The following is a 26,085-nucleotide window of genomic DNA, read 5'->3' as shown; positions in this document are numbered from 1 at the left end:
AGAGTTGTTTTAAAGTATTTGTCTAATTAGTTCAGTATCTGGGTTTTCTAAGGGACAGTTCTTTTGGTTTTTTTCCCCTGTATGTGGACCATACTTTCTTGTTTCTTTGCATGACTAATACTTTTTTGTTGAAAGCTGGGCATTTTAAGTAATAAAATGTGGTAACTCTTGAAATCAGTCTCTCCTCCCCTCCCCAGAACTGTTTGTTGCTGCTGTTTGTTGTTGTTTCTTTGCTTAGTGACTTTTCTTGACAGAGTTATCTAGCGTATGGTTTAATGCTTCCAAAGGACGGAGCTCCCCCTCTCATGGCAGCTCACGGCACTGCTGAATCACCCGCACCATCAGGGAGCTCTTCTTTCTGCTGAGACCAAACTCTTTCTCCCATTTCTCCCTTCAACACCTCCAAATAAAGCTATTATCACTTCTGGGATGATTCTTCCACTATCTGAAGGCTTCTCAGAACCCTTTCTCACTCTCCTCTCTAGCTCTGGGAAGAGGTTGGTCTGTTCCTTTGTGCGCCAGCTTCTCCCTGCCTCTAAGTGCCACAGCCTGAAGTATCGTGCTGACATCAGCAGGATCTGGAAGGTCTAGGTGGGAGACATAAATTCCCTTTGAGGTCACAAGAATTGTTTTCCTATCTCCAGCCCCATGACAAAAGAATCCTTGCACTACCTCTACCCTGTAATCACTTCCCGTTAAACACACACACACACACACACACACACACACAGAAGAGGTTCAGTTTATTGATTGCTCTTTGGGAAAGGTTATATAGAACATAATTTGAGTGAAATTACATTCTACTTACAGATTCATAAAACTCTGCTTTAAATCAAATTAACTTTTATGATACTATCAAATCCCCTCTCATCCTCATACAGAGCAAAGTACCTCAATCATAGTTTATATAATCCTCTGTTGTTTTTAAATGATTAAAGCAGACATAATACACAATGCAGTTGATATTAAATATCTTGAGAACAAATCAATAGACTACTTTCACTCTTAAGCATTAACTTGTCACTTATAAATGTTCTGCACATACATTTTTCATTTTAGATTTTCTCCTTAAAAGGACTTGTGAACTATTCACTACTATCTGCTATTTGTACACACACATCATAAGTCTTCCAAAACAGCATTTAAAATTATCCTTAATATTGCCTCAGAAATGTTAACCTTTAAGGAACATTCAATCAAAAAAAAATTAAAGCTCAGGTCTCGACTCTGTGATGCATGTTCAGATATGTCAAGATCTTGTGATTTCCCTCTGACCAGATAAAAGCCGCCAACAGCATGCAATGTGCCAGACTCTTCTTTGCTCGGCTCAAAGGAAGACAAATAAAGGAGAAAACAAATGTGTGAAATCACAGTGACCAAAGGATTTGAATTAATAATTACATTAAATAACCATAACTTTTTGTTTAACTATTCACATTCCACACAGTGGAAATTATCCTTTCCTCCAGAATTTTCACTTACATTTTGAACTTTTTTGAAGAACTACAATAACATAAACAAAAAAACAATGTACAGACTTGCAAGGTATTTGTTTTGTGTGTTTTTCAATGCCAAGCACATCTTCTCTCAGAGGGCATCATAAAATTCCTATTTGATGTTTGGCATTATTTGATCGAGATCACAAATATCTTGCCATTTTAAAAAAAAATTCTACTATAGTAATGAAAAAAAAGTATCACATCATTGGTGACTCCAATACATTATGCAACAGATATGGCACTTCAATAAATGTTGGAAGACACCATACTTGTGTTAGTCTTAATATAGGCACAGTAAGAAAAGCAGACAGTTCCTTCTTTGGCCGGTGCTGTGTTTTTAGGGCAGTTATGCTGATCATCCCAGTGAAGTTCATTTTGAGGAAATTCTCTTTACTTCAGCCAAATTCAACTTAATGCAAGACTGTGGTACACACTACTAAAAGAGGATTACTGCTGCCAACTTAAGTCATCTCTTTTTAATACACTTAGTTGCATGCTTGTGGCAGAGTTACAAGAGAAATTCAGTGCCGGCTGGTCCTGAATGTCTTTTTCCCCTCTCTAGCATGGTTTTACATTTTTAGCTCCTTCCCTGTTCTCTTTCTCTCCCCCACCATCAAAATTCTGGCTTAGCATTTGCGTGCTCAGTGAAACCCATTCTGTGCTTTACTGTCGGAGGGCGTGGACGATAGACTTGGGGCAGGGGCGTACAGTGTATACGAAATGCACAGGCAGCGTGTCCGCAGAGATTCGCGTAGTGTAGCAGGATCATCAGTAGTGAGTTTTAAAGTTTAAAAATTAGACCCAGTATTTTGGGTGTTCAAAAATAACTTCTGCCTCAAAGTACGGTTCCTATTTAGTTGTTAATGGGAGAACACTGAACCAAAACAAAAAATAAAAACAGCCTCTTTAGTTGTGATGGATCTTTAAACGCTGGAGCCTTGACCGGCTACTGAAGTGCAAGTCAATGGTGTTTGTCTCCCATGTTACATGTGACTTGGCTCGTGAGGCTGAGACAGTACAAGGCAAAAGTGTCCGGGGAAGTGGGGAAGGGCGGTTTACACATAAAACCTCGGGCTTGAAGAGAACAGGTTCGCCAAACCCAAAATGCAGTATGGTTCACCCACACCACACTTTGGCTGTTAGGTAAATCCTAAGTAGGTATTGCTAGTAGCCCAAGTTTAATCAGAGGACAGAGTCTAGGGGTAGGTTCTGAGTAGTTACAATGTTGCACAAACCCCACCAGCAGTAAGTGGACAGTTTATGAAGCCAAATGCTGTGATTTCTTATCTGGAGTTTCCCACTAGACCCTCAGAGGGCAAAGTGAGCAGAGGAAGGCATAGTCTTCACACCTCCTGCCAGGCATTAAGCTACTCCTTGGCCAGAGGCAATCTGCTTTATTTCCTTAATCCCCTCTGCTCTCCAGCTCCACTCCCACCAATGGCTAAAACCAAGAGACCCAAAATACGCTTCTAGAGAAAATGGAGCAGGCCCTGACTGCTCTCATCTCCGCCTAGTTCTTCACTGTCAGGTAACACTCAGCAGAGGCAGAATCTTTAAAACAAAGGGCTGTGGCTCGTAGAAGCATTACACAGAAAAGAGTGAACTGGGAAAGAGATGATTATAAACAAGCAAAAGAAGTTAGGACCTTCTGCTTACGAGGTTTTTGTTCTTTTCCTATCCCTGGGGAGGGGGTTCTGGACATCTATGGTCCACCTGGCGGGCAAAGCAGAAAGCATCTGTCTTGGCTTAGCTCATTCACTCAGTTCTGCAACTAGCAGGGTCAGTATTTATGTTTTAAGTTTGGTATTGGGTTCCAACTAGTTTCAGCAAATCAGAGTGGCAGCCAAGGTTAATGATTTTATTTTTTGCAATTTCATTTCTCCTCTGTTCACTTGGGTTCTGTTAAATACCAGGAAAGAAAACTACTAATGCAGGAGCCTCACTGTGTTTTGAGGTTGGCCTCCCAAGAGCCTGCACATCTCCCTAATGAGTTTGGGCGACTCTGACTGGTCCTCACGTTCAATCACCCCTCCATCTTTCTTGCCCTTGCCTATACCAGCCTCCCCCAGAGACTGAAGGGTATTCCAAAAATGGGAAACATTTATATCCATGGTCAAGTGAGGTAATTTAGAACGCTTGGCAAATAGATTAGACTGAAATAGTCACTGAGATCCCAAAAAGGGGTTGACTATGGAAGAGAGGAGGAAGGCAGGAAGCAGGTACAGGTTGAGATACCTTCTCCAAGTCTTATACAGCACTAAAAGAGGCCTCCTGCCCTCAGAGTAGCCTCTTCCATTAACATTCATTCTAAAGAGAGATTCTGGTCCCCAGGAGGGCACCTGGAAGGCAAAGGCGGAAGCAGAGCTCAGCTCTGCGCCTGTTAAATGTGCCTTGGGTGGAGCGGGCTTTCTGCACCATCCCCTGCAGAAGCAGATTCATTTAGATAATAGGAAGTGCCCTCTAGCAGAGACTGTGTTTCCTCTGGTGTCTGCAAACAGCCACAGGCACCTACGCACACTCATGCACAGAACCTAAGCACTAGCAGGTGCCTGTCAGGAGGCAGCTGGTGGTTCTTCCTGCCTCTGGGGTTAAGCCAAGTTCGAATCAGGTTGTTTTAGGTCTGGCTCTGGAACCTCCTGGGGCTGCATCCCTAGGACTGGCAGAGGGTGTCCAGGCTTAATCCAAATCAATGGAAATGCAACGACACTGCTTCACACGGGTCACCCTCTTTTTCTTGGTGGGTGGCTGTAGTTCGGGGCAGTTGAGTGTGACCATCATGGTGGTGAACTTCTTGGGCTTGCAGAAGGAGCAAGACTGGAAGGAGCCTTCCTCCTTCCGGATGTGCCTGGGGATGTAGAAGGAGTTGCACTGGCCATAGCAGAAGCGGTTGATGATGGTACGGCTGTTGCAGCCTTCCTCGTGGATGGTCTGCTTGAGCGGCTGGGTTTTGCACCAGTCTCTCTTCAGGTATTTGCGCTCGGTCACATGCAGGGCCTCCTGGCTGGACTCCAGCACCTCCTCCCCGGGCATGGCAGTGCCTCGCCCTTGGCCCCGCCCCCGGTTCCTGGAGCCAGGCTGCTGGGGAGACTGAGTCTGCTCAGAGTCATTGTGCTGGGCCTTGTCTGGCGGGGGGATGGCACCTTGGGACCCATTCTTTTTCCCTTCAGCAGCTGGCAACAGGGTCCCCAAAAGGAGAAGCAGAGCTCCCACAGTGTAGGCGGTGCGGCTCATGCTAAAGGAAGGAAACAGAGAGGGAAGATACGAAAAATGGAAAAGTTAATTACTTAAAATGTTAATATTGCTCCGCCGTTTTGGTCAATGATGGACTGCAGATACAAAAGGGGTCCTGTAAGATTATAATGGAGCTAAAAAAAACCACTTCTGCTTAGTCACATTGTCGCCGTCATAACGTCATAGCCCACTGCATTACTCCTGCGTCTGTGGAGGTGCAGGTGTGAACACACCTACCGGGCTGCTGGTCACAGAGTATGTAGCACGTGCCACTACGTGCAGCCCATAACACCGAAAACGACAAATGACTGTGTTACCGGTTTATGGATGTACTGTGCTACATTTTTATTGTTACTTTAGACTGCATTCTTTCAAGTTTCCTGTAAGACAGCTTCACACATCTTGTGTTTACCACATCTCTTGATTAAACCATGTTTTCTTGTGCTTTGTTTAATCTCATGTTGTTTTGTACAGGAACATGCTTGACAGACATGTACCCTAGGAGCAACGGGTTGTTCCGTACAGCCCAGATGTATAGTAGCCTAGATTATCTAGGTTCATGAACCCTACGATGGTGGCCCATGGATGATATTGCCTACTGTACCCCACGGTTAAGCAGTGCATGTAGGAGCAGCTCATACTTTATCAGGCACTTGTTAAACATTTTATGTAAAATATTTCATTTAGTTTTCACAATATCTCTATGAAGTGGTACTATTCTTCTTATTACCCTCCTGGCCATCAAACTGCGAGGCGGCTTCCCCAAGGTCACAGTGAATAAGTCAAGATGTGAACTTGACCAGGGCCCATCTCTTCCTCGCATGTGCTCCCACAGGAATTTCTTCCTGGCTTCTGACAACAACTACATTTGATTTTGTATTATGGTCACTTACCGGTATCATTCTTTTTTAAAAAAAAAATTTTATTTGCCAATTTTAGGGGGGGTGGAGGGAGAGAGAAACATTGATTTTTGTTGTTCTACTTATTTATGCATTCATTGGGTGATTCTTTTATGTGCCTTGAGCAGGGATCGAACCCATGACCTTGGAGTATTGGGAAGACACGCTAACCAAATAAGCAACCAGGCCAGGGCCCCTGTATTCATTCTTGTATTTGACAATATTCAATAAGTTCCTGCTATTTCAATGTCAGATTACCCTTCAGGTCTTCAGGGAAACATTTTCTATCTTGCTTTGTAGCAAAAATAAATTAGTCTTACTGCCGAGAGAGCTTCACCCGCCAGGAAAGTCTCCCAATCTTTCCCCCTAACCAGCCTCAGTGCATCCTGACCTGTGCTTTATTCCCTTGGATACTTATGAGATGTTTGCTGTTACCAGGCATCGCAAGGAGACTGCAACAGGAGACCAGAAAGCACTTGACAAGGGGAGAACACTTCACAGGAAGAGCACACAGAAGTCATGACTGAGTTACTATTTGGAATCCTGGAGCAGCGATTTGCTATTTGATCTGAGGAAAATTCCACTACTTTTCAATAAATGACTTCGTTTAAGCACAGCTACAAATACCTTATCTTCCCAGATAGGTTGTTCAGGTCAAAGTGGATGTAAGAGTGAAAGCAATTTGAGAACTAATCAAATGTATGACAGGATTGCAGACAGAATGAATTACTTTACCAGAAAGATCTCATAACTCATAGACTCCTGGACCCCTCACTTATTCTCATTTTTAAACTGAGAAAAGATATTCATTATACCATTCTTTACACAGATGTACATTTTTCTACTTTAAATGGTGAAATATGTCATTCACATGTGTGTGTGCGTGTGCGTGTGTGTGTGTGTATAAAACTTGGAAGGCAGAAAATAGGCAGAACAGGTATGTGCAAATATTTACATTAATATATACCATAGATATGTTGAACATATTAGTGACAGTAAGTTATTGTGGATGGGCCTGGATTTAGGTAAGAATCAAAAAGGGAAATGGCATATAGACAATGACAAAAACAATTAAAAAGTGGGGAGGCAGAGGGAAAACTGACCCTTCCAAAAAAACAAAACAGTAAAGCAAGGATGGAGGGGAGAAAGAATGAATGGAGTAAGGAATGTAAATCAGAGAGGGTAGGGCAGACGGAGGAGGGAGAGGGGGAGGAGCAGAAGAATATTTTTAAAAAGGAGAGTGAAAGAGAAGCATCAGACTATGAAGAATGTCCTGGGACAGAGCTTCTCAGACCTGACTGCAGGCAACCACCTGGGACATCATTGAAGTGCAGATTCTGGTTCAGCTGGTCCTCCTTTCTAGGCTTTGAGTGGCAAGGCCTGTAGCGCTTGCAAACGCGGGTACAGAGGGACTTATTAAAATGTGAAAGGACTTGCTTTTCCACAAGAGCATTTTCAAATTCACAGCCCCCCTCCTTAGGCCATCGCACCAAATCTGACCTGAGTCCTGAAGCTCCCCTGCCCTGCCCCCCAGCCCCACCCTGGTTTTCTGAACTTAAGCACAAAGCCCTGAAGCACCCATTTCCCTGCTTTCTTCTGAACACCAGTTCAGAACCAGTGTTACGCATGATAAAAGTGAAATTTAATAGTAACCTTATCATGCCCCTCCCCCAGGAATGGTACAAGTGGGTACTATTACCTAGGGCAATTATTTTTCAAAGACAAAGGTAGTGTGGGAATCTACATTCTCTAAGGGACAGCGCCTGTAAGTAAAGACCACACGACCCTAAAGACAATGTCAAATTAGGATAATTAAATATCAGATTTAAAATATTCCTAAATGGTACCATCTTCCCAACATTAACCTAATACTTTTGGGCAAGTTCAAGTTTGGAGCTGATAATGTGACATTTAGCTCTCTGCTCTGGCTGTAGACTCCCTGGCTTTCGTCAGTTTATGTTACAACATCCCTGTTCTTTAAACAGAGCCCTTTTTGCCTCAACAACAAAAAAATTAATTCCCTTGTTTTGTCTTTTAAAAAAAATCACTCATGAGAGAAGTTCAGTTGTAAAACAGTGCTGATCTTCTCCAGAGGCCGGGAGAACTTGAGCCACAGCAGTCCAGTCTCCTCAGCAAACACAGCGGTGGGCAAGAGTAGGTTTACAGTTGTAACACAAATACATAATAATTAAAAAATAATAATATAAGAATAAACTCTGTCTCTCATGTACTCACAACTGTAAATGTATTTTTGCCCAGTTTCTGGCTATTTATTCAATGCAGGGCCAGGATCTAACCTAAATTGTCTCTACCTCTTTTTCTTTTTTCTCCTTCCTTTCTTTTCTCCATCCTTTCTCCTTCTTTCTCTCCTTCTTCAAAATTGATCTCAGAGAGAGAAAAGAAGGTGAAAGACACGGAGAGAGAGAGACATCGATTTGTTGTTCTCCTTTATGCATTCATTGGTTGCTTCTTTTATGTGCTCTCTCCTGGGATTGAACCCACAACCCCAGCTTGTCAGGGATGACGCTCTAACCAACTGAGCTTCCCAGCCAGGGCAGTCTCTGCCCATTTCGGAGAGGGGCACTCAAGACAGCCCTAGGCCTCCACCCAAGGTCTTCTCCCGCCTTCCACATCCAGCCCTCCCTGATTAAGAGTGTCACAGCCACATCACGGAGGCCAGTCTGAGGCTGACTAGGAGTGCATGTTGACTGCATGTGACAAGTTCACGTCCGAGGCCACCCCCTCCCACAACCATCTGTCTGAAAAGGTCATTTTTTCCTGCAGACCAACTTAGGACCTCCTTTGTACTCAGCTTTTATTTCCTGGCATTTTCGCATCTTTAATTAAATAAATACCTAATCTGAGAGTCATGAGGGCTTACTCATCACCTTATCCTCTGTGTCTGGCATACAGTAGGTGCTCTTAAATGAATGATTATTACAGACCACATTGACTTAAAGAGTTTCCATTCCTTGCATTTTAAAATGCCTTCCCACAGACCAATGAGCTGCACGGCCAATTGCAGTCCTTTTGTTCTCGCCCTCAGGACAGCAAACTCCTTCCAGTCTAGGTAAACCCCAAATACCCACCTCTTTTTCCCCGATCCTGCACAGAATCCTGTGGGTTTTATTTTCTAATTGAAGCTATTGTTTTCACTGTGGCAGAAACCAACAATAAAGCAATTGGGCAATTGTGGTTTTCAGTTTTAGTTTGGACAGACTTCCTGTTCCTATGGGAGCATGTGTACCCCATAAGCCAAAGGGGTATAGAACGACAGGCTGTTTTTTGTTTTTAATAAGAAAAGTAAATTTGTCTCCAAATAAGATTTATTGGATGTGGAAAATATTATGAAATGGTTTTTCACTTATAAAAAGCCTATTCTTCAAAGATCTTCAGCACTAATTATGAGGTTTTGGAGTTCTTAAACCTTATTAACTAATTATTTGGAGAGAAGTGAAAACCAACTTCTGGAATCTCCATCAATAGAGTCCTCATCTTTTTAGCAAACAGCAGTGCTCTGAAGGACTCTGCATATTCCACATGAGTAGGAGTGAGGGGGGTGAGAACTGGAAGTAGTACTGGAACCAGTGCCTGATCAATTCATTGTGGTCATTCACCCAACCTCCCCCACACCAAACTGGTCCTGATTCCTCAGTGAAGGGTATAAGACTGTTTTGTTCTTTAAATCCCATTTATATAGCCACCACAGAAGCTGGACTTTGTAAATATCGTAGACATGGAGGGAATCAAGAAGATACAGATTCCTTGAGGACAATCCTCTTCCGCATCAACACCTAGCAGAGTGCCCTATTATCAAACCTCAACTCAAATGCTAGTCCAGGTTTAGGTTCCTATGAATTATCACCCATGTCCAACCATAAGCTACAAACATTTTTGGTGATTTGCATTCATGAAACAACCTACACATGTCATTAAATTAAAGCTGCAAGTCATGGATCCAGAGTGCATCATGACACCTACGAAGACCTCCATTAGTTTTCCTTTACAGAAAATATTCTTCTTGTAAAATCCTGCCTCAATTTCCCCTTAATGCATTTCTCCTCCAAGGGATGGGGTCATATTGTCATGGTGAGCTTTCTCTGCTCCTGTCCCCCACTACCCCCACCCCAAGACCCATCCCACACCTTTTTTCCCTTTATTACTGTTCTCCCCCCGCCACCAATCCACTCGTCCCAGAGGATGCAGATCCTCTCACCGCAGGTCTTCTTTACCTGATGCCTTCCTCCATGTTTCCCTTAGGGATCAAGCGCAAACATCTGCATGTGAGATAAACCAGATCAACCACTGCTGTCCTGTGCAGGTCATGGTGATTTATTCCAGTCTTCACTTGATGAAAGTATCATCTAATTCTGAGGAATCAAAACTAAAAATGCTGTGTATGACCCATTTACAATGTTCTTGGTGTCTTTGGAAAATTTTAGGCCAGCTCCTTTCCACACTCTTCTTGGTCTCTTTCTCATTTTAGCTAACCAACCTGCTTATCGTCAGTTAAAGGGAGTGTTCAGTGGGCATTACAGTGAAGAGACAATGGTCACCAGGCTAGATGTCTGTGCCTCAATGTCTGATCAATTCCTCCTGATGAATAAAGTTTTAGAAAGACATTCAACAGTTATGGCATCAAATTTTTCTCCCAGCATAAAAAAAAACATAACAAAAAAACAAACAGTGGAACACTCTAAGTGCAGGCTGGATTTGAGAATACACTACACCTTTTTCTCAGGACTAAATCTTTGAGAAGGGCAAGGTCATTTTTATTTTGCTCTTTATTTTTTAAAAAGATTATCAACTTTTAGAAATTAAGTAGAGAATTTAAGAATATACTGAGTTGATTATTTTTTCAGACAAGCTGTACAGAAGAGAGATGGTGGTTAGCAAACTAGTAGACCATAAAGTCTCATCCTGTATATGCTGCAAGTACCTTAACCACAACATCCTTATTTTGAACCCCATTCAGGTTAACTCAGGCTGGGGCCTAAGATAGCATAGGACAGAGAAAAGACCACCTAGTAGTTAGGCATCCCCGGAGCTCTAAACTCATAGGAAGATTTGTGTGTGTGTGTGTGTGTGTGTGTGTGTGCACCTGCGAGCGCGCAGGTAATGATTGTATAGAATTCTTGTGGTCAACAGGAAATAAGTTAGAAAGTAATAAGTATTAAATGTTCACTGAGCAGCACTATGGAGAGACAGCCAAGTATATGTGCTGTTTCGCAGTGAAAGATGTATATGTGTACCTGTGTGAGTGGGGTTTAGGATTTACTTTCAGAACCACCTTGTAATATATCCTGGCGCTGTAGACTGCTACCTCCTCTCCCAATACGACCACTGATACTAAGAGTCACCTATAGTTTTAAACCCTTACTATGCCAGGTTATTATGCTAAATTCTGAGCAAATCTTAGCATTTATTTTCCACAGCATAATATGAGATAGATAATATTGTCTTTATTTTCCCAATCAGGGAATCTAGATTCAGAAGTTAGGAATCTGTCTCAGGTCATACAGCTCCTGAGCAGGAGAGCCAAGGTTGAAGTCCAGTTCCATCTAGTGCCCACACACCTTCCCTCAACCACGGTTCAGTGGACACCTGCCACAGCATTTAACAAGGGGCACATGGATTCGTTTCTAATGCAATAAAATTTGAAAAATATCTTAAACTCAAGTAATTATCTCTTTTATCTTCATGTTTACTGTGGATAAAATTCCTCATCCCAGGAACTATTGTTGGGCTTTGCTTTTCTAAGAGCATATGTTAAAATGAAAGAAAATTCCTTGCAGATGTATGACATGGGCTGGCAACACTTGCCCGACCTGTGCCTCCCAGTGCCTGCTGTACCTCCCCTACCTCCTCCCATATTCCTTTTCATAAAAGGCTTAGCGTTACCTGTTCTTTACTCTGTTCTAGGATGCGCTCCACCGCTTTGCTGTTATTGGGAGAGATGTCTGTGGCATAATACTTCTTGGATTTATAACACTTTTAATACTTAAGACGGTGGGCTTCAGTTTAGAAGACAAGGCAGGCAGGCAATTCTCTTTCAGAGATGTGGGGACTTAAATTAAGTTTCTATTTTTCCCTGTATAAGCAAGCACTCACCTAAAGACTCAGCCAACCTGGATTCCCTATAGATTATGAGTTACGAAAACATTTCACTCAACATGAACTTTAAGAAAATTGGAAACCTGTGAAATTACAGAGTTTACAAAAAGACTTTAATTTCTAACTGACCTGGGGGTTAAACACACAGAAAGAGACAGAGAGAGACTGAGACTACAGAACTAAAGAACCCTTAAGTAATTAGTTAACCATTGGAGAGGGCAATTTATCCAGTGACAGTAATCAAATTACTTACTGTTGTAGATTTGGGTGTGCCAGGGAGGAAATGATAATCCGTAGTTTTCTTAAGATCTTCCCCTCATTGCTTTGAAAAGTCCACCCCTTTAAGTCCCTATGCCCCCTTTCCCACTTCCAGAAAGAAAAGAAAAAGGAAAAGAAAAAGAAGAAAGAGGAGGGGGAGCTGGAAAGCCCTGGGGAGAAAGACGACTCCTCACCCCGGGACGGGGTTATCTTAACCTCTTCTCCGCTATTTATTTAACTTGTGTAACAGCCAGAAAGAAGCCACTACTCTGGGGTCCCTGGGACAGTTTAAATCCCTGGCGACCCACTTAACACAATATATTATTTTAATCAACTCTTGTCCTGGTACCATTTTGAAGGAGAACATAAACAGAGGCGCACACCACTCGGATCTGCTCTTTCCAGCAGGAGATCCAATTACCTACCAATGGTCGCCCCTCTGCCCCTGTACCATTTTTTAAGAAGAGATTTTAACCCCTAAGGCTGAGGTTATATTTCTGTCTAAAAGAGCCTGGGTTCGGAGTCGGCAGGGGAGCAGGAGGCGACAGCCGGGTTCAACCGGGGAGCACAGTCAGGCCAGCACTGGGCGCGCGGAAAGAGCTTTATTGTAAAGCCTTGGTTACCTCCTGTGTGCCCCCGCCTTAGCCGGGGACCGTCACTGTTACCGGTGCGGAGAAACGCCAGGCTGGGGCGCTCCCCAGGCAGAACTGGGATCCGAAGACAACGCCAAGCTAGCGCGGGGGGCGCGTCTGTACTTCCCAAGCCTAATGTCTACAAATGACTGTGGCTGATGCGGTGACAGCTCCGAAGCCCAGAAGCCCCGAAGCCCCGAAGCCCCTGGCCTTGCTCCTACAGCTGCAGAGGGGTCAGCCGTGTGAAGCGGCGGGAGAGGATGAAGGACGACCTGGGCGTCCGAGCCAGAGACCAGCCTCCTGCCGCCAGTCCCGTGTGGTCCGTCGCTAGCGAGGATCGGCGAGGCGCGGAGTGGTGGGGGCCTCTAGCACACAAACTAAGGGGCACCTGCAGATGCGGGGCCCGACGGGTTGTCGTTGCTGGAGTCTGGACGTCCGAAGTTCAGCCCAGGAGCTCGTGGGTCGGAGAGAAGCCTAAAAGAGGGGACCGAGCGCCCACGAGTGCGCAGCCAGCACGTGGGTGCGTGCGGTGCAAGCACTAAGTGCTCTCTGAAATCCGCATCCGGGATCAAGTGTCCCGACACCCGACCCTCCTGCTTCCGCTGCGGCGGAACCCTGCGGCTCCGCTCTTGTGAGAGTCTCCATCTCACCTTGAGGATGGGCAAACGGGCACAATCGCGGCTTCCCCCGATCGATCGTCCAGCCCACGGTAGAATCATTACCAGCACTCCGACGGTCGCCCCGAGAGGTAGCCTAGCCCCAGCGCCCCGCCTCAAATACATGCGACCCCCTCAGTTTCTCTTGCCCCGCCGTCGGCTGCCGAGCTGAGGTCCCCGCCGCGCCCCGCTGCTCCCGCTCACCAGCCCTGGGCTCCCGCGCTCCGGCCGCAGGGGGCTCCGTGCCCTCGCCACGCAGGCGCGGCTGGCGCCGCCGCTGCCACGCGCCCGAGGAGCGCGTTAGCGGGGCCCTGGGAGGTTGGAAATGGGACGCGGGGCCTTCGCTCTCGCTCTTGACATCCTCTTTCCCAGCCTGTCCCTGCAGACAGCACAGAGTGAAGTCATGGCAGCCACGACCTTGGCAGGAATGAACCCGCGATGACTCTCCGTGGTTCACCCAAGAAAACCGCAGGGCCTCGGTCTATACGCACCGCGGGCTGCCGCGCTTCTGCACCGACCCGAGCGCGGGAGTCGTTCTGCGGCTCTCTGCGCGCGCGCGCACACACACACGCACATATATGCACACGCACACACACCCCAGACCCGCGCCTCCGCGCTCACCTGTCAATGCGGCGGGTAGTCGCGGCCGGCGCTCTGGACGCGTGGCGCGGTGTGCGGCCGCGGCCCGAGCCGCCGGCGCTCGGCGCGGGGTCAGCCGGACAGCGAGAAACGCGCACGCTGCACACTGGGTCGCCCGGTCCGCGGACGGCGCACCGAGTGCGGGGCATCGCGCCGTCTCCCGTTTAAAAGCCGGCGGCCGAGCGCGGCGCCCAGGGCCGCGCCTCTCCATTGGCCGAGCGCCGCCGCCGCCGCCGCCGCCGCGGGACCCGCTATCCGCCCCCTTTCCCGGTACTGCCCCCGCCCCCGGCACCCCGCCTGCCTCCCCGCAGGGTCCCCTCTCCGCCTGCCTCGCCTCTTTGTCTGCTCCCCCCGCCCAGGCCGGCTGGGAGAGGTCACCCCAGGGAACCGCGCCTGGAATGCACAGCAAATCACATTTTCCGCTCCCGTTGGAGGGGGAAGCAGAGGAGGAAATCCCCCCCGGCTCCCGGCCCCTCGTTCCTCCTCCGCCCCAGGCCTGCGCTCCGCTCTCGCCAGCTCCTCTTCGCCTGCGCCCGCCCCGCGACGGGCTGAGTCGCGAGGATGGCACCGGGAAGAGCAAGACTCTGCGGGGCCGGGACAGATCCGGCGGCTCTCTCCCCGCGAGGGCATCGGGGCGCGGGACGCCTTGATTGAGCGGTCACCGCGGCGCCGCGTGAGGCCCCCAACTTCGAAGGCGCTGACCCCGCGCCCCCCGTGAACCCCAGCGGGCTCGCCGGCCGCCAGCGGGAGCCGGTCGCCAGCGCGACGCCCTCCTCGCCGCGCCCGCCACGGGCTCTTTCGGCTCCGAAGCCGGCGGCCTCGGCCGTGAGTGCGCAGAGAGGAGGAGCGGGGGTCGGGAGAGGGAACCTCACGGGACCCTCCAAAGTCAGCTTTTCCATCCCTAAGCCCTTTTAAAAGGGGAGAGGAGAACAGTCGCTAGGAGAGGAGGCTCAGTGTAGCATGTTAAAGATTCATCAATCAGGAAAATAAAACGTCGGACGAGGAAATAACTTGCCAGAAATTTAAGACAAAACCTCCGAATGGGAAAAGCCGATGTCGCAGTCTGTATCCATTACTCAAGAACACCATGAATAGAGGCGAACATACCGAGAGTATATTTTTCGAAAGATGAGCGAACATTTTTCATTTGTTCTTTTAGCTTGGAAATTGGCTCCTCAAAGAGGCCGGGAGTGTTGTGTGGAAGATAGAGCCCGTGCAAGAGTCAGCCCGGCTGCACGGTCTGTCTGCAGACCGCCTCCCGCAGACGGGTCAGAGGGTGGCTTTGAAAAAAGGCTTGTTACAGAAGGAAATGTGAAGGTTTCTGCACTGACTAAAGCAAAATAAACAAAACAATGAAACCCATCAAAAGGTACTTATGAAACATCGGTGATTTAAGTGCTTGGCTAAGAAAACAAAACCAAACCTCCAAACAACAGGAGTTCCCCCCTTTTAGGCAGGCGTGCGGGGGAGGGGACAGCACTCGGTGAACACCTACTAGATGCTGTTAGGAACTGGAAACGGAGCTTTCGAAATAAACGACACAAGGAGATCTGCGTTAATTCTGTAGTTAGAGAATCTTCCTCGTTGGAATGTTTTGTTTGCGCGAACGGCAGTTTCTCCCGAACTTAATTGCTGCACTTCAAATGGTCTCAGTTATTATTATTATTATTATTATTTTTTGTTAAGTCTTCTCATGAGCCACAGTCAGTCTTTGCCTGCAGGATGTGAACAGTCGACAGGACTTAAAGATGTGCCCTGGCGAGGTTGGCGGCAGAAGAGGTGGGGAGTCAGAAACACAAAATTCTTAGGCAACTAACAGTCAGCCAAGCCCACCGCCACGCTGCCCTGTCTGTGTAAACTAGTCCTTCAAAGAGAAGGGAACAAATTCATTAGCTCATTCTAGCCTAAAAATCAATGCTTTAATCTTTTTTTTTTTTTTTCCCAAGACTCACACAAGCGACTCCACATGAAAATACAAAGAACAGAGCTTACCTGCTGAACTGGAAGGAACTGTTTCCGAGCCCTGACACCGCAGCTTTGTGTATCTCCGTCTGTATCACTCTCTCTCTGTGTAGAACATGTTGCTGATAATCACTATGATCCCTCTTCAGGAGGCTTCTCACCCCACACTGGGCACAATGAAAACACTCTGGCCCCTCCCATCCCACCACCACACAACTCTTCACCTCACTGCACTGCATCCCTTTTCTTGTCTGTCTGTCGGCCTCTCTCTCCCTGCCGCTAGAATGTAAGCTCCATGAAGGCAGACACTCTGCCTATCTTGGTCACTGTGATTACACAGTGCACATAGAGTACAAAGTGTCTAACACAAAATTAAGACTCAATAAGTAGTTGTGGAATGGGCAAATTCAGCACATACCCACTAACTGGGAGTATCCACCCCGCAGGAATGGCGGGGTTATAACCAACCCAAGAGCGGTAAACACAGGCCCTCACCTCACAGTTTATGGTCTAGTATGTTTGTAAATATTTAGATAGCTATCCAAGCTTTTTGCCTCATGTTTGTCTTTCCACAGCTCTCAACCAGTCATTGCAAACCATTATCCAATCAGGATGAAGGCATAGGAGTAAAAACTCTTCAGCCCTCTTTAACCATAATTACATAATTGAAACCTGCCGTCGGTAAGAGGGGAAAGAAGTCGAATAACTCCGTGTAGTTAAAGTTAAAACTTTAAGCCTGAGACCTAAACAATGATCCATAAATGATAGGTTGCACTTACAGGAACTACTTTCAAACGATGAGCCTGTGGTGAGATGTGTAGATCCTGCTCAGCTACTGGCTTGTAAAAGGAAGAGTCCATTTCTTTTGATTACTCACCCATCTGTTAAACATGTCTTCATCTAACTCCTGAGACGCTAGGAGAGAGTTCCTCTCCAGATTCAGGGGCGACCCTGGAAGGCCTTTTAGGGAAGTTTTCCTTAGAGCTATAAGAGCTGTTTGTGGCTGTTCAGCCTATCTGTGAGGCTACGTTTGCCATCTCGTGTTTTTCCCCCCTTTAAACACTTTATTTTTTATTTCCCCTCAGATTTCCTGGGGTATAATTTGACAAATGAAAACTGCCTGTATTTAAATTGTATAACATGATGATTTGAGGTACATGTACATTATGAAAGGATTACCACCATCAAACTGATTAACACAGCCATTACCTCCCAGAGTTACCCTCTTTTTGAATGTGGTGAGAACACTTGAGATCTCTCTTAGCAAATTTTAACATAATACAGTACGAGTAACTATAACCAGGCTCAGAGTCTATTACCCTTGTAAGTGAAAGTGTGCGCCCTTGACCAGCATCTCACCATTACCCCTCCCCCCAGTCCCTGGCACCCACAATACCGTGAGTTGGACTGTTTTAGATTCCACACAACGAGTGAGATCATGCAGTATTTCTCTTACCTGTATGACCTATTTCACTTATCATACAGTCCAACTGTCAACCCATGTTATGTGAAGTGGCAGGATTTCTTTCTCTTCTAAAACTGAAAAATATCCCATTAACTGTGTATACATAGGTACATATGTATGTGTGTATATTATGCATGTGTGTATATAGGTATATATAAATACAACTGTAGCTGTGTTTTCTTTTTTAAATTTTTATTGACTTCATTGGGGTGGCATTGGTTAATAAAATTCTATAGCTTTCAACTGTGTAATTCTATAATACATCTTCTGTATATTGTATTGTGTGTTCACCAATCAAAATCAAGTTTCTTTTCATCACCATTCATCCCCCTTTACCCTCCTCTACCTCCTCCTGCCCTATTTTCACTCTTGTAATCACCGTGCAGTTGTCTGTGTCGATGAGGGTTCTTGTTTTGCTTAGTCCCGCACTTTTTTTACCCAGCTCCCCAACCGCCTTCTCCTCTGACAGCTGTTTTCTGTATCTATGAACTTGTTTCCATTTTGTTATTTATTTTGTTCATTCGATTTCACATGTAAGTGAAATCGTACAGTATTTGTCTTTTCTCTGACTGGCTTATTTCACTTAGATAATACTCTGTCCACCCTTGCTGCCACAAAGGGTAAGATTTCCTTCTTTTTTACAGACAAGTAGTACTCGTATTCCATTGTGCAAATGTACCACAGCTTTTTTTAATCCACTCATCTACTGATGGACACTTGGAATGTTTCCAAATCTTGGCTATTATAAAGAACACTGCAATAAATATGTGGGTGTGTGTATTCTTTCAAGCAGTGTTTCAGGTTTCTTTGGATATATTCTCAGAAGTGGAAGGGCTGGGTCATAAGGTGGTTCCATTTGTAATTTTCTGAGAACACTCCATACGGCTGTCCACAATGGATGCACAATCAGCATTGCCACCAACAGCCTGTGTCTCCACATTCTCACCAACACTTGTTTGTTGATTTGTTGATGATGGCCATTCTGGCAGGTGTGAGGTGATATCTCATTGTGGTTTTAATTTGCATTTCTCTGATGATTAGTGACTTTGAGCATCTTTCCATATGACTGTTTGCCATCTGTATGTCCTCTTAGGAGAAGTGTCTATTCAGATCCTTTGCCATTTTTTTTGTTGGATTTGATTTGTTTTGGTTTTTTTTTGATGTTGAATTGTGTAAATTCTTTATAAATTTTGGATATTAACTCCTTATCAGATGTATTATTTGTGAATATGTTCTCCCTTCCAGTGGGTTGTCTTTTCATTTTGTTGATGGTTTCCTTTGCTGTGCAAAAACTTTTTAGTTTGATGTAGTCCCATTTGTTTATTTTTTTTCTTTTGTTTCCCTTATTCAAGGAGATATATCAGAAAAAAATAGTGCTATGAGAAATCTCCAATGTTACCTTCCAGGATTTTTATGGTTTCAAGTCTTATATTTAAGTCTTTAATCGATTTTGAAGTTTATTCTTTGCATGGTGTAAGAAGGTGGTCTAGTTTCTTTCTTTCTTTCTTTCTTTCTTTCTTTCTTTCTTTCTTTCTTTCTTTTTTTTTTTGCCTGTATCTGTCCTATTCTCCCAACATCATCTACTGAATAGACTGTCATTACCCATTGTATATTCTTACCTTCTTTGTTAAATATTAATTGACCATAAAGGTATGGGTTAATTTCTGGGCTCTCAATTCTGTTCCATTGATTTATATGTCTGTTTTTATGCCAGTACCATGCTATTTTGACTACTATGGCCTCATAGTGTAGTTTGATATTAGGTAGAGTGGTTCCTCCAACTTTTTTTCCCCCCCACAGTATTGCTGTTGCTATGTGGGGCCTTTTGTGGTGCCATATCAATTTTTGAAATATTTGTTTTAGTTCAGTGAAATATGCCATTGCTATCTTGATAGGAATTGCATTGAACCTATAGATTGCTTTGGATAGTGTGGACATTTACATGATGTTACTTATTTCTATCCATGAAGACAATATATACTTCCATTTATTTGTATCTTCAATTTTTTCTTCAGTGTCTTATAATTTTCTGAGTACAGATTTTTCATATGCTTAATTAAATTTATTCCAAGATATTTTTTTGATGCGTTGTATATGGAATTGTTTTCTTAGTTTTCCTTTTTGATAGTTCATTATTGGTGTATAAAAATGCAACCTATTTCTGGATATTTATTTTGTATCCTGCTACTTAATTGAATTAATTCATCAGTTCTAGTAATTATTTTTGGTGGAATCATTAGGGTTCTCTATATACAGTATAATGTCACCTGCTGTGTCTGTCTTCTTGTACTGGAGTAAAGAAGAATAAAAGCCCCTTTTTTTTTCATTTGAAAGTGACCTTGTATGCCCTTCCTAAAAAAGAGGGGGTGGTAATAAACTTGACCACGGTTAAAGAAAAAGATATTTGCAATGATCAAATAAAAATCAAATGATTTATATCCAGAATGGATTTCTCTTTAAAATTAATAACAGAGAAAGGGAAACCTTTCTGCATGGGTGGTGGGAATGCAGACGGGTGCAGCTACTGTGGGAAACAGTATGGAGTGTTCTCAGAAAATTAAAAATGGAACTCCTTTTTGACCCAGCAATTCCACTTCTGGGAATATATTTGAAGAAACCCTAAACACTAATTCTAGAGAGTATACACGCCCCAATATTCATTGCAGCATTATTTACAATAGTCAAGATTTGGAAGCCAGTCAGAGAAAGACAAATACCATATGATTTCACCTATATGTGGAATCTAATGAACAAACTAAACTAAGAATCAAAATAGAGACAGACTCAGAGAGAGCAGGCTGACAGCTCTGGGTGAGGGGAGGGGTGTTGGAGGTGGCAGGATTGAGCAGAAAAGAAAAAGAACCAATGGCCACGGACAACAGTGTGGTGATTGTGGTGGGGGAGGGGGTGGGAGGTGGGTGGAGGTGGAGGAGAGTATAAGGGGGACAAACGATAATAAAAAAATGCAGTCAAAATAAACTATTAAAAATAGTCACTTTATCATAAAAAATTAATAAGAAAAATATTCCACAAATAACCTAATACAAAAAAAAAAGGCTGGCAAAGGACACAATGAGGCACTTCACAAAAGAAGAAAGCTGAACACACAGTAAACATTAAAAAGTGCTAGATTACACTAGTAAGCTGAGGAAATGCAAACTGAAATAGAGGATAACCCTTGCTTATATAGCAGATTTGCAAAGGTTTAAGCCTGCCAATATCCAGCAATGAAAAGGGTATAGCGAAGCTGGTACTTAAACATATTGTCATTGAGAGTGTCAACTGGCACAACCATTTCAGAGAGTAATGTGTCAATATGTGATAAAATTAAACATGCCCCTAGTATACCACCCAGCTATTCCACTTCTAGGTAAACGCCTTCGAAGAACTTGAGTGCATGTACGAGAACTAGAAACTTGTGTGAGCACTTCTATTACAGTATTGTTTATAATGATCTTGGTGTCCATCAACAGTACAAGGCATAAGAAATTATTTTATTCATATAAGATGCTATATAGACCTCAGAATCATAGTGTTGTTTTAAAAAAAAGCAGTAAGTTGCAAAATGATACAAGCAGTATGACACCATTATGTATATTTTATAATAAACATATAAAACAATCATATAAATTGTTTATGAAAACATATGTGTTCATGTAAATGTATAAATAGTGGACTGGAAACCAGACCTTTCATGGCGCCCACCAGAATGGAATGGGGGAGGCATGGATCAGGGATGGAAAACAAAGAGATTTCAACTTTCTAATGCTTTAAAAATGTTTGTTTTAAAAAATCTTAAAATAAATAGGATAATATATTGACAATTTTCATTTCTAGGTGATGGGTTCATGGGTGTTTGTTAGTCCCTTTACATGCAAATTTTTTAAAAGTTTTTCAAAATTAAAAAAAGAATCTGAGCTTTTAATCATAATTTCAAGTGATTTCTAACATCATTTGGGCACTGAGGATTTCTACTTCCTGTGTGCTCCAATCAAGGCAGGCATGTTTTCACAACACATGCGAGCCCTGGTGTTTCTATGTCTGCTTACCTGTGTCCTCCTGGAGGGCCAGCTCCTGCCTATCCGCCTTGCTCTCTACACATTGGCAGTAAAATGTTTACCAGTTTGCTGTACATGGAAAATACATATACATGTGACAATTTGGAACAGTGCTGCAAAATAAAATATATAAAAAGATGATTCATGCAGGCCATTTTAATACAATATTCTGACCTAACCCCATACAAGTATTTATTGTACATGCTACTTGTGCATTGCAGTATGCAAAAGGTGACAGCATAAAAAATATACTATAGTCCTTCGCAATCAGTATGTAGCCATAGTAGAAAACACACTGAACTTGGAGTCAAAAAAATCAGAATAAACTCCTGTCTCCTCCTCATATGAACCATGCCCCTGCGTTAGATATTTAAACCCTTGGAGCCTAAATTCAATAATTTACGTTATAGGAATGGTAATAATACCTACCTCTGGGTGGATGATGGAAGTAAGTAAAATAAGCTTTGTGAGTGCCAGACATGTGACAGACACCTAGTAAACAGAGTTCAGTGGGAACTGAAACAAAGACAATGAAAGCATAATATCAACATGGGTCTTGTCTCATACATCTTTATATTTACAGTTCATAATGCAGTGGATGCCACATAGTAGGTGATTGCATGGAGGAAAGGAAGAAAGGGAGGGAGATGGAGGGAAGGGGACAGGAGAGGAAAGGAGAGAAAGGGAAGGGGGAGACAGGGCAGGCAGGGGAAGGGAGGGAAGGAGTGCTGTCATTCCACGAAATGCCACAGCAACTTCTATCTTTGGCAAAACCAGTCGGTGGTATGAAACCCCACAGAGTGGCACGGGCAGAACAGCAAACCCTCCTGGCTCTCTTTTGCCTGAGTCTTAACAATCACTTAACTAAAAGTTATAGTTTTCAGATTGTTTTCACCGCAACGGCAGAACCTGAGAAAAAGAGGTCAGAAGATGCCTAACCATGTAGCAAGGGAGGCTGAATCTCCCAAGCCCAGGACTGCGGGCAGAGATGTGGGAGTGAAACAAGACAGAAAGGCAGAGAGACAAAGGCCTTTCTCAGCAACCACACACGCAGTTCCAGGATACGAAGGACCCTGCTGCAGATGAGGCTCCCATCTTTGTCTGCAGCCCGGGTGACTTGTTCAGTCTGAAAAGTTTCTGTTTGTCTTGAGATCTTTGACATGACCTCACTCTAAGAAAAAAATTGGATGGGACTTTAATCAGTTATTGATTTTCTGTTTTCCCTTAGGGATTGAACTGCTGTGGTTCTTCATTTTCTCAGTCTTTTTTAGGTGTATTTTCCAAGAAAATCTCCTTCTACTGCAATTGTTAAGTGCCAACATCTTGGAGAAGATCTGCTGAGAATGCTCATTAAACCGAAGGTCTCCGGGTATTACGCCATTGTTTCTGGCTGCCCCGCTCCTTGTGCCTTATTGAATTTATTTCCAGCCTTTGTTCCCTTGAGATCTTTGCTATTTACTAGGAGCCATATCTTAAGATTTAACTTTCCACTTTTTGGGGTTTTTTTAAGGCATGGAAGAAGCATCGATGTAATTTCTGTTCAAAACAGTCACTGTACTGGTTTATTACATCTTTTAAAAGAGTTTATAGCATTATAAAGATACTATAAACTCATCATAGAAAACTTGGAAAACAGAGAAAATACAAAGAAAAAAAATTCCCATAATCCCACAAATAAGCACTGTTTACACACACACACACATACACGTATACATATATGGGTTTCTTTCCAGTTATGTAAAGTATGCATGTCTACCTTACAGTCAATTTTTATTAACTAAATAAAGGGTGGAGCAAAAATAGGTTTTTACAGTTGTTCATATGGAAAGTAATACAATAATTAATAAATAATAATACAAGAATAAACTCTGTGTTTTGCATACTCACAACTGTAAACCTGCTTTTACCCTACCTTGTATATGGCTTTCCATACATTATCTAATTTAATCTTCACAACAATCCTATAATGTTTTACTATTATTTGCTCTTTTTAAAGGTGAGGAAACTGATATCCAGAGAGGTTGTATAAGTATCTCAAGAGCGCACACCTGTGTGAGGCAGAGGAGATTTTTATGGTGAGCTGATTTCTATGTTTACTCCACTTACCTTCTATACTGTACACTGTGTAGTTAGAGTCTATACTATACACTGAGTTAGAACTCATATTCAAGCCCTGGCTGGTGTGGCTCAGTGGATTGAGTGCCAGCCTGCAAACCAAAGGGCCACCAGTTCAATTCCCAGTCAGGGCACATGCCTGAGTTGCAGGCCAGGTCCCCAGTTGGGGGAGTGCAAGAAGCAGCCACATGTTGATGTTTCTTACCTTCTCTCCCCACCTTTCCCTCTGTCTAAAAATAAATAAGTAAAATACTTTTTTAAAAAGAACTGATATTCAAATGCCATGATTACTCAACAAAAAAAAAAGCAACTTAGCCCTGGATGGGTGACTCATTTGATTAGAGCATCACCCCATACACCAAAAGTCTGAGAGTTTGATACCCGGTCAAGGCACATACCTGGGTTGAGGGTTCAGTCCCTGGTTGGGGAATGTATGGGAGGCAACCAATCAATGTTTCTCTCTCTAATCAATGTCTCTCTCTCTCTGTCTTCCTCCCTTTCTAAAATTAATAAACATATCCTTGGGCAAGGGTTAAGAAAGCACCCTAAATACTAAGTGATTTAAATAATTCAGTAGCTGGTATTGTCAAGACCTTTGGTTGTATAAAATAGGAACACATATAAAAAATATGAGTTTGGATTCTACATGACCTTACTTACAAAAATTCTGAACACATGGCTATTGAAAATTCAGACAAGCCCTGTTTTATATAAACACAGCCTTACTACCATTAGAATTGTTATTAGTGACAGCAGCCATCTAATTTTTTAATTAGGAAGTCTTATAAGTTCAGTGTTTTCGGGTTTGCTCAGGGCAGAGAATTGTGGCGCTGAAGATGAGAAAGAAAGTTCAAGACCTGCTTTCCCTTCTAAAAACCACTGTGAGCTGGGTGCTGATGTGCACTGGGCTCCCAAAGGGCCCCAATTTAAATTTCTTTCAAGTCTTAGTCCCTCCTTCATCCTTCCCTCCCTAGCTTAAAGAGTGGATCATCTGGAATATGATTTCTCATTCCTTTTAAAAAGAAAGACAAAAATGTAAACTGTGGGCTCCTCACTGCTTATGTCAGAGCAATACATGTGTGGTTTATATAAACCAACCATTTATCTATTAATGTTTGTAAAGAGCTTTGTAGATACGAGGCATTTGGGACATACTCTCTAGAGAAATGTGGTGCCTTTGGAGAGAGGATCAGAGAAGGAAGAAATCAATGGTAGGAGAAATGCCTTTGTACTTGATGGTAAGAGAATGTGGAAAGAAATCCTCAAGACGAGCACCGAGCTGATTTTCCCGTGTTGAAGGCTATGGCAGGAGGAGAGAAACATTTCCAAGCAGACTTGGCAGCCTTGCCTGTACTGTTTGTTTCTCTACTCTCACTTGTCTGTGTTACACGAAGGATAAAATACAGAGGACATTCTTCAGACTGGAGAACATGGCAGTGCATCCCCAGATACTGGCTTCCAACTGATGTCCTGTGTGTCTCCCAGAGGCAGCAGGGGTTTCCTGCTGACTGGTCACCCCGTTGGCCTGACTGGTAAGGGGCTCTCAGGACCTCTCAGAAGCTTATGTCTCCCTACCCCGCGTGTTGTACGGGAATGCAGGGCTGGGCACAGGACAGGCTCCTCAAAACTGTCAAGTGTGGTTCTTGGCCACAGGGATGCAGAGCCAAAGGAGAAAGCCTTTCTGAAAATAAATCATAATGATTCCCTAAGCAGCTACTCCGCTAGCCAGAGCCATCCCTGAATGTCCGTGAACAGATTAGACATACTGCCCCCAGACGAATCTCTGTGGCCACCTCTCTGCACCAGCAACCCCCAAAAACCTGCCTAGCCGAAAACTCAGGACACTGCCCTGAGCTCCTGGTTGTGTTTCTGATCTTCCTTGAAAGGAAGGAAGGAAAAGAAAGAGGGAGGGAGGGCGGGAGGGAAGGACCCAGGGAAGGGAAGGGATTGTTCCTTTTCAATAAGAAAGAGATGTTACTTCAGGGATTGTTCCTTTTCAATAAGAAAGAAATGTTACTTCAGAAAACAATAGCTTTCATTAATTGGTACTTAAGCTTTTGTTCTGTTGTTCTAAGTGCCTATATTAATAGCAATTATTACAGTGTGAGCTCAGCTAGGGGAAAGGACCTTGTCACCAGGAAGAGGCATTTCAAACGGAGAGTTTGTTTGTGATACAAACATTTGATACAGGCATAAAGTCGCACAAATACAACCGTGCATATGAAAGGGCAAGAGGCTGAGCGGCACGTGTCTGCTTCTACCCTTTGTGGTCAGTGCTTGACCGGTGTTCTCAGTGGAACTTTCTCAGTGGAACTTTCTGCACATCCAGCGCTTGAGCCAAAGTGAACCACAGACCCACCCCCCCTTCCATGCCTTTGCTCCCTCCACTGCGCCCTCCGCTTAGAGCTTCCCACCCTCATCTCTTCCTGTCCCAGTCATCCTCTGCCTTCAGGGCTGCCTCTCAGACCATCAGCATTTCCTCCGCAGTGTTTTAACTTTATTGTTGTCACATGTATACTTGACCTGTCTTCTCCCATGGCAGGTAGACTGCTCGAGT

The 26,085-nt window shown here is 43.9% G+C and overlaps 1 protein-coding gene across 2 annotated transcripts; it reads right to left on the bottom strand.

Annotated features, from left to right (window-relative positions):
- Positions 1-869: 869 nt before the first annotated feature.
- GREM1 (gremlin 1, DAN family BMP antagonist) lies at positions 870-14,062 on the bottom strand. Of its 2 annotated transcripts, none has more exons than XM_054565620.1 (2): positions 13,911-14,062; positions 870-4,731 (listed from the first exon to the last, which is right to left on the bottom strand). In XM_054565620.1, exon 2 carries the CDS (start codon positions 4,728-4,730, stop codon positions 4,176-4,178), a length of 555 nt encoding a protein of 184 aa, XP_054421595.1. In that variant the 5' UTR covers position 4,731; positions 13,911-14,062; the 3' UTR covers positions 870-4,175. The 2 variants fall into 2 exon arrangements, with proteins under 2 accessions (XP_054421595.1, XP_054421596.1); XM_054565621.1 differs by lacking the exon at positions 13,911-14,062 and adding an exon at positions 12,625-13,224.
- Between the last annotated feature and the right edge of the window lie 12,023 nt (positions 14,063-26,085).

This window comes from Pteronotus mesoamericanus, unplaced genomic scaffold (assembly GCF_021234165.1).
Source record: "Pteronotus mesoamericanus isolate MK-2021 breed Mesoamerican mustached bat unplaced genomic scaffold, CSHL_Meso_final contig_164, whole genome shotgun sequence".
In the NCBI taxonomy this organism is placed as follows: domain Eukaryota; kingdom Metazoa; phylum Chordata; class Mammalia; order Chiroptera; family Mormoopidae; genus Pteronotus; species Pteronotus mesoamericanus.
The sequence above is the reverse complement of the archived record's forward strand: the minus strand, read 5'-3'. Positions and strand labels throughout refer to the sequence as shown.

Bases quoted from the DNA above. Each gene is read 5' to 3' on its own strand.
- GREM1 (XM_054565620.1), bottom strand. From the start codon at position 4,730: ATGAGCCGCACCGCCTACACTGTGGGAGCTCTGCTTCTCCTTTTGGGG.